The 13,098-nt window shown below is 47.4% G+C and overlaps 1 protein-coding gene across 1 annotated transcript; it reads left to right on the top strand.

Moving 5' to 3' along the window:
* Positions 1 to 6,916: 6,916 nt before the first annotated feature.
* On the top strand, positions 6,917 to 12,239 carry TEKTIP1 (tektin bundle interacting protein 1). Its single transcript, XM_056867716.1, has 4 exons — positions 6,917 to 7,014; positions 9,693 to 9,922; positions 11,269 to 11,394; positions 12,094 to 12,239. The coding sequence occupies exons 1-4, from the start codon at positions 6,917 to 6,919 to the stop codon at positions 12,237 to 12,239; spliced, it is 600 nt and encodes a 199-aa protein (XP_056723694.1).
* The last annotated feature ends 859 nt before the right edge of the window (positions 12,240 to 13,098 follow it).

Genomic DNA, 13,098 nt, shown 5'->3' with positions numbered 1-13,098 from the left:
GATTCAGCATGTTTGCTCGTCCTGATTGAGGAGCATGAAAAATTATCTTCGCTTTTGTGGGGTGCCAAGAGAGAAAAAGCCAGGTTTTACCTTTAAAAAAAAATTAGGAAAGCAATGAGTGTTTGAGAGAGAGTGAAGACAGACGGAAGACGCCAGGGACATCTCTTTGGTACTGCACCAGTGAGCGACAGCTGAGGAAGATCCGGTTCACTGGTGATCAGCAGGGGCACTGCATCTCTGCCTGTGTTGGTAGCACTGAAAGGGGAAAACTCCTCTTCCAGCCCTCTGGGCACAAGGGAGGTAACATTACTGGGGTTGCTTGTCCGGAAAGGACCGGCTCTCGGCCTTTTGAGCCTTGGCATGTTTCTGGAGAGAAAATTCCTGTGGACTTTTTAACGTTGCTTGTCTCCAAGTAATCATGCATAGGCTCCTAGCCCACAAAGAGAAAAATGCTGTCAGGTGTTCAGTCTTGCTTGAAGATTGGAGGGGAAGAAGGGGAAGTTAGATTTTGGTGGGGGAGTGGAGGACGCCCCTTAAGATGAGCGTAAATACATATGGTTTTGTTTGTTTCTCAAAGCAGAGGAACCAAACATCTATTGTTTCAGACACTAACAACAGTGTAATTTGGGTGTTCACGATCTCTTTAATGCTGGTCCAAAGTTTGTTTTTCATTTGTTTTTCTTGGAAGTGAGCAAACTCTCTGTTGAATGGAGTGCATGCTTGAGCGAGAGAAAAACACTTTTGTGTTCTTGTACGTTGCTTTGAATCCAAAGCTCTTTCAGCAACCCACCGGTCCGGTCTGCATGCCAATTAGATCCCAAGCTGTATTTTTTTTTGGAGGGGGGGGCGCTCTCTTCTTGCCGCTTGTGGTGTGCTTGGGGCAGCAAACGCTGCTTTTGTGTGCAGGGTATGTGTGCGTGCAGAAAATAGAGCTTGGTACTGTTTGATGTAATGTGCAGCAGCACGACTTCCTGGTGTCTGTGCGAGGGACGCAATGAAGTGTGTGTGTGCTTGCGCGCAGTGGCAGAAGAAGCCGAACCTCATCCGGTTCTCCCACCTACGCAAACGGGAGCGCCGTCCCAGAACTTTCCCCCCAGCTCAGAACTGGGTTTGCTCACCGTTTGTCGGGGAGGAGAGGGAGAGAGGGGGTGCCATCAGATGAGCCACCAAAATGCACACCTCTGGACCGCCCACATCCTGACAAAAGAGGCCACGCAGCACTTAAGGGGCGCATCGATGAGCCGTTTATAAAACCAACATCCTTTCGAAATGGCTTCTCTCCTGTCGACGCTCACAAGACCTGGAAGGTGAAGAACACATCTCTGGACTACTGCGTCCCTGCAAATGAAACAAGTTTTGGGTGTCCCCTTCCTGCCATCTGCTGGGCAGTTGATGCGGGGGGGGGGGATCTGAGGAAAGAGAAAGCTGCCACCGCTCCTGTTTGTGTCAGAATTCTCCTGGGGGTGGCAGGAAAAGAAGAAATATCTGTGTTTAAAAAAAAGTATGGGGGGTGGATTGGAGGGGCAAATTGTAAACTTGTATTATAGTATGTGTTTTTCTTTCTGGCCAGAATTCATGGGGTGGGGGGATTCCGATGGCATTTCTTCCCCTCTGGTATTTGTTACATATACGATCTGTCAAAAAGGAGATGGAAAACCCTCTTGTCACTCAAAATATCAAGTTTAATCTACCTGGCATTAAAGGGAATTTCGGATGTCCTTTGCATAAAGTGCGGTGTTTGTCGAGGCTTGGTGCAAAGATTTAGGAGCCAGCACTGATTTATTCTCTTTCCCCACCCCCAGTATGTCTCACATCAATGACCACAGCTGCTGGAACGACCCCGTCCTCTGGGTGCCCTTGGAGAAAGTTTGCCCTTTGGGCAGAACAAATAGCAAAATTATACCCAGGGCAACACAGGAATTGAACAGGAATTATATACCCAGAATGACACATTAGCCCTGACATGGATGGCCCGGGCTAGCCTAATCTCATTAGAAATCTATGGCGAGACCACCTTTGGAATACTGTGTACAGTTCTGGTCACCACACATAGAATGGGCATTAAAATGGCAAATGAGATTCAGTGTGAGCAAGTTTAAAGTGATGCATATTGGGGCAAAAAATCCCAACTTCACATATACACTGATGGGATCTCTGCTGGCAGCGACAGACCAAGAAAAGGGATCTTGGGATGGTAGTGGATCGCTCGAGGAAGAGGTCAACCCAATGTGCGGCTGCTGTGAAAAAGGCAAAATCCTTGCTGGCCACAATTAGATGAGGAATAGAGAATAAAACTGCTGTTATCATACTGCCCTTGTACAAATCTATGGTGAAACCATACTTGGAATAATGTGTACAGTTCTGGTCAACCACACCTCAAAAAGGATATTGCAGAGCTTGAGAAGGTGCAGAAAAGAACAACCAAAACGATCGGGACCAGAGCAACGGCCCTATGGGGAGCAGTTAAAACCCTTAGGGCTGTTTAGCTTGGAAAGATGGCGGTTAAGGAGAGACATGATAGAGGTCTATAAGATAACACATGGTGTGGAGAGAGTGGGCAGGGAGATGCTTTTCTCCCTCTCGTAATACCAGAATGTGGGATCATCTGCTGAAGCTGGAGGGCAAGAGATTCAGAACAGTATTTCTTCACACAACACGACAAATTGTGGAACTCCCTGCCCCAGGATGTGGTGATGGCTGCCAACATGAAAGGCTTTAAGAGGGGGGTGGCCTTATTCATGGAAGAGAGGGCTATTCATGGAGACTAGTCATGATGCATACCTATCCTCTCCAGGATCAGAGGAGCAGGCCTATTGTGTTAGGTGCTGTGGAACACAGGCAGGATGCTGCTGCTGCAGTCGTCTTGTTTGTGGGCTTCCTAGAGGCACCTGGTGGGCCGCTGTATGAACAGACTGCTGGACTTGGTGAGCCTTGGTCTGATCCAGCAGGGTCTTTCTTAGGTGGTTCTGCTAGATCTCAGAGGTTAAGCAGGGTCGTCCTGGGTTAGCGCTTGGGTGGGGGAGCACCCGTGAGGCCCAGCATTGCTACCCACAGCCAGGCAAGGACAACCCACCTCTCTTCATCTCTTGCCTTGAAAAACCCAAAGTCACCATGTGCCGGCTGCGGCCTGAGGGCGCTTTCACTGTGCCCATCTGGTAATGCCACATGAGCCCCTGGTTCAGGAGTTGCCTTCCTATACATCTCTTGGGGTTGCATCCTGCAGTTTTCTATCTCTGTGTCTTATAAAAGGGACGGCAAAGAAATGAGCGTGGCAGGCGAGGTGAGGAAGGGGGTAGCTTAACATGGGGGAATGAGCATCTGCTTTGTTCCGTTTTTTGGCACCTCCAGTTCAACGGTCAAGGGTAAAAAAAAAACTTTCTCTGCCAGAGAGACTGGAGAGCTATCAATTGTTGGAGAAGACTGTGCAGAGGTTAGAGGAGGGGTCCAGGCCTACCTTGCTATAAGGCTGCTTTGGCTACTTATGAGCCAAAACCTGCATTCTTATGTTCTATGCTAGAGGGCTCAGGAGCAGAGCATATATGTTGCATGCAAGAAGGTTCAATACGTGGCAATTCCAGTTAAAAGGATTTCTGGTATCTGCTCTGGGAGAGTGTTTCTCTCCCTGGGATCCACTGAAGAGGAGGAGTTCATTTTTATATGCAGACTTTCTCTGCCTTTTTTTAAATAATTTATTATTTTCCAAAATTATTAATCAAAAAAGGTTAACAATAACATATATAGAATAAAAAATTTGACTTCCCCTGCTTCTCCCTCCATCCTACAATAGACTTGTAATCTCTTGCATAAATTTCTAATCCTAATATTAATATTCATTAATCACTTAACTATTATATTTTCTATAACAGAACTAAAGAAAAAGAAAAAAAGGATTTAATTAATAACATCACATAAAAAGGGAAAAAAATAAGAGATAAAAAAGGAAAGAAATATTAAATCTCCCTACTAAAAGATGGATTAGTATAGTAAAAAGCATATAATTATTTCTATTGAAAATTAATTAATTTGTAAATCCTCCATTTCTCCCTAACACTCATTTAATGGAAAACATTTCTAATAGATTAATATTTTATGTAATTCCATCTCCATTATAGCCAATCCTTTTAATCAGTTACTTGTCAATCTTAACCAGCAGAAAAACCAGACTCTCTTAAATTAGTCCCTTTATCCTGAATTTCCAGCATTTCTGTCTTTTCCACATTTGGAGTAATTGACGGAGGGCATCCTTTGAGATTGTTGGTGAATTCTTTTCTGCAGATGGAGCGTAGTAAAACCATGTTGCATTATCTTCCATCCCAAATTCAAAAAAGGAGATCCTGACTGACCCAGTTTTTCTATTCCTCAAATCCTCCAAACAGCTGTTGTAAAATCCATCAGACATTTCCAGGTAGCACAAGTCAAAATCAGTCACTTTGAAAAGATCATCTGACAAATCCAGAAGGTAAAAATCAAAATCAGTCCCTTTCCAGTCCATTATTATCCAATGAATTGCTGCAGGTTGCTTTGTAAGATTCCCCATGTCTTTTGCAAGATCCCTTTGTTTGTCTCTCTTATCAGCCAGAAAGCCTTTTGGTGCCTCTTCTGATCTCATTGAGGTGAATAAGGCTTTTATTTCTTTAGTTTCTTCTAAGACAATGTCCAGTTTCTGAATAAGACCTTGAAATGAAGTGCTCATCAAATCCATAAATTGTTCCATCTGTTTAATCATATTTGCCATGAATGCCATGATTACACCTCCAAAGTTTCCTGTTAACGCTCAGTTAGTGAAATCCAGGCAGATTCGAGATGAGTAACAAGGAGGTAGGGCAGGAGACTTACTCTGCCTTTTAAGGAGAACCACACCGGCTTACAATCTCCTTCCCTTCCTCTCCCCGCAGCCAACACCTTGTGAGGTAGGTGGGGCTGAGAGAGCTCAGAGAAGAGTTTATTTTTGTATGCCGACTTTCGCTGCCTTTTAAGGGGAATCACATCGGCTTACAATCACCTTCCCTTCCTCTCCCCATAAAAGACACCCTGTGAGGTAGGTGGGGCTGAGAAAGTTCGGAGCTAAGAGAGCTGTGACTAGCCCAAGGTTCCCCAGCTGGCTTCATGTGGAGGAGTGGCGAATTAAACCCGGTTCTCCAGATTAGAGTCCACCGCTGCAAACCACAGCTCTTAACCACTACACCATACTGTGACTGGCCCAAGGTCACCCAGCCGGCTTCATGTAAAGGAGGGGAATCGAACTCAGTTCTCCATGTTAGAGTCCACCTCTCTTAACCACTACACCATGCTAGCTTGCCACTGCCCCAGATTAGAGTCCACCGCTCTACTACCACTTGTAGTTCGAGTAGGCAAGCCTGGAACGTGCGCCATCTCAGATGTTTTTTAGAGCCGTTCCTATGAAGGTTGCCAACACCGGCTTGGGAAATTCCTGGAGATTTGGGAACCATGCCTGGGGAGGGACCTCCATGAAGATATGGTTCCATAGAGTCCACCTTGTCAAGTTGCTTTTCCTCAAAGGAAATGTTCCTGTCGTCAGGAGATCAAGTGTGGTTCTGGGAGATTCTAGGGCCCCCGCTTGAGGTTGGCAACCATAGATGTCTTAAGAGTCAGACCTGACCTGTGTTCGCTATCTGATATTTTAAGTAATTACTTGTCCAGTGTTGGGAGATATTTATTTAATTTTTTTAAAAAAAATAATTTAATCAACCTGTTTTTTTCTAATGCTAATGCACCTTTAAAAAAAAAAACCTGTAAAACACCCAAATGGGAAAAAAAAAACCTGAAGAAGAAGAAGAGTTGGTTTTTATATGCCAACTTTCTCTACCACTTAAGGGAGAATCAAACCAGCTTACAATCACTTTCCCTTACCCTCCCCTTGACAGACACCCTGTGAGGTAGGTGGGGCTGAGAGAGAGAGACTAGCCCAAGGACACCCAGCTGGCTTGATGTGTGGAGGAGGGGAAACAAATCCAGTTCACCAGATTAGCCCAGATGTGTCACTGGCCACTAAGACTAGATTAATTCATGCCATCGAATTCCCTGTACTATGTATGGGTGTGAAAGCTGGACAGTGAAGAAAGCTGATAGGAAGAAAATAGATTCCTTTGAAATGTGGTGTTGGAGGAGAGTATTACGGATTCTGTGGACTGCCAAAAAAAATCAGTGGGTTCTAGATCAAATCAAGCCTGAACGGACCCTAGGAGCTAAAATGACTAAACTGAGGCTGTCGTATTTTGGTCACGTCATGAGACAAGAGTCACTGGAAAAGACAGTCAGGCTAGGAAAAGTTGAAGGCAGCAGGAAAAGAGGAAGACCCAACAAGAGATGGATTGACTCAATAAAGAAAGCCACAGCCTTCAATTTGCAAGATCTGAGCAAGGCTATAAAAGATAGGGCATTTTGGAGGACTTTCATTCATAGGGTCGCCATGAGTCGGAAGCGACTTGACGGCACTTAACACACACAGATTAGCCCTCCGCTTACATAGAGGAGTGGGGGAATCAAACCTGGTTCTCCACATCAGAGTCCACCGCTACGAACCACTGCTCTTAACCACTACACTACGCTGGCTGTCTTTAAAAAGGATTTCAAACCAATTCATTTGCTGATAAAGTACTAGTGGAAGCATTGTGCAGAACAATCTCCCTCTCCCCCCCCCCTCTTTGGCTTGTAGTTTCAGAGATGAAGGATCTTTTCTTTGCTGCAGTCCTCCCATTCTCCCAATTTGTGGGGAGGGTCCCTGAAATCACCCCTAAGTTGCCTGCTGTTTCCCTTAGGCTGGTTGCCCCTGTTGCTAAGGGGATGGTTGCCATGAGGTGTATACAGCAAACAATGATCTTTCTTTTCTCACCTGCTTGCAAAAGGGAAGCTCTCTTGGGTTGAGCTGGGCGGGGTGGGGTATTGCAGTCTGACCATGGATTTCCGTGGCTTGGCTTACAGAGATCTGGTGTTAGATCGGCCGTATGTCCCCCAGAGCACTCTGGAGTCTGATTTCCCCACTCCGCTGTACAGGTGAGTATCTTCAGTTCCCTCACCCATGCACTGGGTTGGCTTCCATCTCAAAGACCACTTCCCATGATCTGGGGGGGAGTGTAGAAGAAGAAGAGTTGGTTTTTATATGCCGACTTTCTCTACCACTTAAGGGAGAATCAAACTGGCTTACAATCACCTTCCCTTCCCCACAACAGGCACCCTGTGAGGTAGATGAAGCTGAGAGAGCTGGGACTAGCTCAAGGTCACCCGGCAGGCTTCATGTGGAGGAGTGGGGAAACAAATCCAGTTCACCAGATTAGCCTGCGCTGCTCATGTGGAAGAGTGGGGAATCAAACCTGGTTCTCTAGATCAGATTCCACTGCTCCAAACCATCGCTCTTAACCACTGTGCCATGTTGGCATGGCATATGGTTAGGGTTAAAACAACAAAAGAGGTGGGGGGAATCCTGATGGAACTCAACCAAAATACTGATTGCAAACCAAAGGGGTTGAGCTGAAAAATGCTAAAATTATAAATATATAAATTTTAATAAGGTGCACATGTAGATTAAAAGCATAAAACTCCTAGTAAAGGCAAAAACGTACACATGCAGTATATACAAACAAACAATTGCAATGTACAATCTTTCTTTGACCAATATAACGTTTTGGATCTCATTATTGGTCAAAGAAAGATTGTACATCGCAGTTGTTTATGTTTGTATATACTGAATGTGTACGTTTTTTGCCTCTACTAGGAGTTTTATGCTTTTAATCTACATGTGCACCTTATTAAAATTTATATATTTTTAATTTTAGCATTTTTCAGCTCAACCAATATGGTTAGGGTTGTCAACCTCCAGGTACTAGCTGGAGATCTCCTGCTATTACAACTGATATCCAGCCGAAAGAGATCAGTTCACCTGAAGAACATGGCCTCTTTGGCAATTGAACTCTACGGCATTGAAGTCCCTCCCCTTCCCAAATCCCACCCTCCTCAGGCTCTGCCCCAAAAATCTCCTGCCGGTGGCAAAGAGGGACCTGCCAACCCTACATAGGGTATCCCATCTCCTGCCCCCTGAACTAATGGTATCTGAAATGAGGCTCGCATTCATGTTTTGCTAACAGCTGTGTAATTGCAACCAACTCTGTTTGCAAAGAGCAGCCTAAAAATTTTTTTCCCCCAGGGTTGTGGGTCTTTGTGCAGGAAGTCATGGTTCCTAGTGGGGCCCCCTAGTCAAGGGGCACCAGGCCGCATCTGCCATTCCTGTGTCTTTTAGGGTGACCAGCTCTGGGTTGGGAAAGACCTGGATATTTTAGGGGTGGAGCCTGAGGAGGGGGGGTTTGGAGAAGGGAGGGACTTCAGAGGGGTAAAATGCCATACAGCCCGCCTTCCAAAATAGCCATTTTCTCCAGGTGAGCTGACCTCTGTCACCTGGAGATTAGTTTTAATAGCAGATCTCCAGCCACCACCTGGAGGTTGGCAACCCTGTGTGTCTTGGGATTATATATATTTGTTTACATGCAGGATACTTAACCTTCCATTTTAAATTTTATTAAAAGCAATTTAAGTAATTCATACAAATAATAATTTTAAATGAAATTTTGTAATTTCTTTCATTTTGCCAAACCAACCCACTGCTTCAGTTTGCAAAATGAATGTGAGTTTCTCAAGAACAGAAGCTAGGACAGAATATTGGATGGGAAATGGGGAGGGGCTGTGGCTCAGTGGTAGGTCCTCTGCTTGGCTTGCAGAAGGTCCCAGGTTCGATCTCCAGCATGCAAGTAGGTGATGGGAAAGACCTCAGGCTGAGACCCTGTGGAATCACCTAGGGAGGTGGTGACCCCCCCCCAGGCAGTCTTTAAGCAGAGGCTGGACAAGCCCTTGTCAGGGATGCTCTAGGCTGATCCTGCATTGAGCAGGGGTTGGACTAGATGTCCTCTATGGCCCCTTCCAACTCTATGATTCACTCATTCAACAGCTGCTTTGCGTGAAGAAGGGGCCTGGTTGAAGTTCCAGCAGCAGTTCTTGGGGGCGATAATTTATCTCCCAGTCATATTGGAACTGATGCCAGTCAGGTAGTGGTGCTCAGCTATGCCTGCCTACTTTTAGGAAAACAATATCCATTTAAGCTGGGCCTAGTTGTGTCAAGCCTTGTCTCTTGTTCTGCTCACAACAACCTTGCAAGGTAGGGTAAGAGTTTGAGCTGACTGGGAATTGGAACTAGGGTTGCCAGCTCCGGGTTGGGAAATACCAGATTTTGGGGGCGGAGCCTGAGGAAGGTGGGGTTTGGAGAGGGGAGGGACTTCAGTGCCACAGAGTCCAATTGCCAAAGCGGCCATTTTCTCCAGGTGAGCTGATCTCTATCGGCTGGAGATCAGTTGTAATAGCAGGAGATCTCCAGCTACAACCTGGAGGTTGGCAACCCTAGCTCCATCTCTCCCCCCGCCCCAAACTCTCCAGGAATTTCCCAGTCTGCAACTGGCAACCCTAATGGATAATGGGTAGGGTTGCCAGGTCCCTCTTTGCCACCGGTGGGGGGTTTTGGGGGCGGAAAATTGCCAAAGCAGCCATTTTTCTCCGGGTGAACTGATCTCTATCGGCTGGAGATCAGTTGTAATAGCAGGAGATCTCCAGCTAGTACCTGGAGGTTGGCAACTTTATGCGACACCCTACTGCCTCTTATAGAGTCCGGCACTTCCCCCCCCTATCCGCAGCGATGAGTACCTATCCTTGAGGGGCCCCCGCAATGCGCCCATCATCAAGGAGGCCGTGCGCTGGAAGTACACCCCCATGGGGTGGGATGCTATCCCTCAGACCTGGTACACGGGCCTCACCAACTGCCCCAACCGCGAGGCCTGGTATACCCTCACCGACGGCATTGGCAGGGAGGCCTACCACCGCTGGCACAAGTCCCACGCCAAACGGGAGAAGACTCTGCCGGCTGGTAAGGAAGCACCTGATTTTGTTTGAATCCTTTCCTTGGAAGAAAAAGAAAAATCCACCAACACCTGCGTTCCCTGCCAGTCTCTTTAAGTCTGGTGTAACAAGGAGTTTTGTCAATTCTGGCATTGGCACAGTCCGCATTGGAAACAGCTGCTTTTTCCTTTGGTCTGTTTGCATCGTTCGTACACAAACACACCATTACCAGCTAGAGCGGTTCCTCAGTGGAACAGGCTTCCTCGGGAGGTGGTGAGCTCTCCTTCCCTGGAGGTTTTTAAGCAGAGGCTACATGGCCATCTGTCAGCAATGCTGATTCTATGACCTTACACAGATGATGAGAGGGAGGGCATCTTGGCCATCTTGAGGGCATGAAGTATGGGTCACTGGGGCTGGGGTGGGGGAGGTAGTTGTCAATTTCCTGCATTGTTCAGGGGGCTGGACTAGATGACCCTGGTGGTCCCTTCCAACTCTATGATTCTATTATTCTACTACTATGCATGCACACGTTGCTTAGGGACAATATTTTTCAAAGCACATCAATGTACTGGTACCTTGGTCAAAAACATTTTGTTGGACCCCATCAGCTGAAGCAAGGGTGTTTTGGTGGGGGGGGGGTTTCAAGAAGAAGAAGTGTTGGTTTATCGATGCCAACTTTCTCTACCACTTAAGGAAGAATTCAAACCAACTTACAATCTCCTTCACTTCCTCTCCCCACAACAGACACCCTGTGAGGTAGGTGGGGTTGAGAGCTGTGACTAGCCCAAGGTCACCCAGCTGGCTTCATGTGGAGGAGTGGGGAAACAAACCCGGTTCTCCAGATTAGAGTCCACCGCTCTTAACCACTACACCACGCTGGCTCTCCAAAGCTGTACGATTGTATCGGTAGTACATAAGAGGTAACGGGCCAAGAAATGACCAAATGTGCCAGAGGGGCAACTCATACATGCGCGCCCGCGCAACGCGCCCACATCACTTCCGAATTTACCCGGAAGCGACACGGACACTCTAGCAACTTCTGCGGAAACTCTATGGAAATTCTATGGAATTTCTGCAGAGATTGATAGAGCATCCGTGTCGCTTCCGAGCTTGCGCACCATGCAGTACAGAAAGGCTCCCGCCGGTGGAGCCATGGCACCTGGTAAGCCTAAGTGGGTCCCCTTAAACATTAGACAATATATTTAAAATAAATATTAATAAAAATTAAAATGATAGCCTTATAGTTGTCTCCTGGCAACCAATATTTTTAGACCCAGTTCACCCCTGGGAATGATGCCCAAAGATGGCGTTGGCCTTACACCACCAGGGATGGGTGAATAACTTGTCTTCTTGTCACGCTGGGTTTCTTTGCAGCTTATGACCAGCATTTGCGGGACAGCAGCTGGTACGACCCGATGGTCCCTGCTCAGTATTTGAATCCTTCTACCCGTTGGGGTGCCTTTCTCTGGCAAGACAAGCCGGTTCCTGGAAAGGAATATGGTAAGGGTATGGGGTGGATCTTTTGAATGTTGCCTGAAGTGCTGGTGGAAAACCACCCCCCACCTTGCCACTAGGGTTGCCGGCTCCAGGTTGGGAAATACCTGGGGATTTTGGGGGTGGAGTCTGAGGAGGGCGGGGTTTAGAGAGGGGAGGGACTTCAATGCCATAGAGTCCAGTTGCTGGAGGATGACGGTGGTGGCAATGACATCAGTGCATGTTTCCTCTCCCCCACCCCATCTTTTCCAACAAAATAGGGATGCCAGGTCCCTCTTGGCAACTGGCAGGAGGTTTCTGGGGCGGAGCCAGAGGAGGGTGGGGTTTGGAGAAGGGAGGGACTTCAATGCCATGGAGTCCAATTGCCAAAGTGGCCATCAAGTTAATTGATCCCTATTTCCTAGAGATCAGTTGTAACCCCAGGAGATATCCAGACACCACCTGGAGCTTGGCAACCCTCTTCCACACTCTGGGCCCAACCCTGCCTTTCAGGGTTGGTGTGCAGACAAAATGGAAAGAGGGAGAGATGCTGTACGCTAACCTGAGTTCCTTCGAGGAAAGGTGGGATTGAAAGAGATGAGAGGTGAGCTCCCTTATTGGGGCCTTGGCCAGGAGATGGAACGCCCTCTGTCCCCCAAAAGCCACGGGGCTCCTTGGCCTGCAGTCTACTCTCCCCCCGCCCAATTCTGCCTTCCTTTTCTCCAGTTGTCAACCGCAATCGCTGTGCCAAAGACCTGCCAGGGAAGCCTGGCTATGTCCCGTATCTGTCTCTGCACACGCCTGTCTTCACGGCCAAGGACTATCGCACCTGGAGGATGTTCAGCCACCAACCCTCCACCAACAACCAATAAAACCTTTGCTGGAAATGCCTCGACAGCAGCGCTAAATATGGTTGCCAAGTTTGGCTTGGAATATTCCTGGAGATTTGGGGGGGGCGGAGGCGGGAGTGGGGAACAGCTCATTAGGGCTATGATGTCACATCCAAATCGCAAGATGTCCTAGTTCTGCTGTACGCTGCATTGGTCGCGCTGCACCTGGAGTCTTGCGTGCAGTTCTGGAGGCCTCACTTCAAAAAGGATGTGGACAGAATCGAGTGGGGTGCAGAGGAGAGCGACAAGGATGACCAGTCGTACATTTGACACCGCTGTGACCAGTGTCTGAGGATTACTGCCCACTATACAATTCAGTATGAGTCTCTATGGCTGCTCTCACATATCTGTCTCCACTTCCCCACTCATACCAAAGAAACCAGCAATTACAGTTTTGTCGTCACAAAGTTAGGAGGATCACCCTCCTCCGTGGAGTCGAAATCCCCCCCATCCTGCCTTTTCTAAATCCATGGAGATCCAGTTGCCCTTACCAGACTCTTTCAGTTAGGATCCAGCTTCTTCCCCCTCAAGCTATCAGCCGCCTTTTTCTGTTTATAGCAAGGAAAATTTGCCTCTGTTCCAGGTGGCGTAACAAAGCAGATGTTCTGTTTTGCAACATAAAGGGCTAGATTTTAATCTTCCCAGACAGGGCTGGGCAGCTGGATTTAACACTGCCGAACACTTTCAATCCACTCCCCAACCTCTGGCTGCCAAGGAGAGCAAACCCCGTCCTCCCATGCTTCAAAACATTGTTCCTCTTCAATAGAGTTTGGCACGGCAAAAATAGGCCTGGTTGCTGCGTCACAAAAGGCCAAAGAGGCAACCACCGCAATCTCCACAA

Source organism: Euleptes europaea, chromosome 2, assembly GCF_029931775.1.
Source record: "Euleptes europaea isolate rEulEur1 chromosome 2, rEulEur1.hap1, whole genome shotgun sequence".
Lineage (NCBI taxonomy): Eukaryota > Metazoa > Chordata > Lepidosauria > Squamata > Sphaerodactylidae > Euleptes > Euleptes europaea.
The sequence above is the reverse complement of the archived record's forward strand: the minus strand, read 5'-3'. Positions and strand labels throughout refer to the sequence as shown.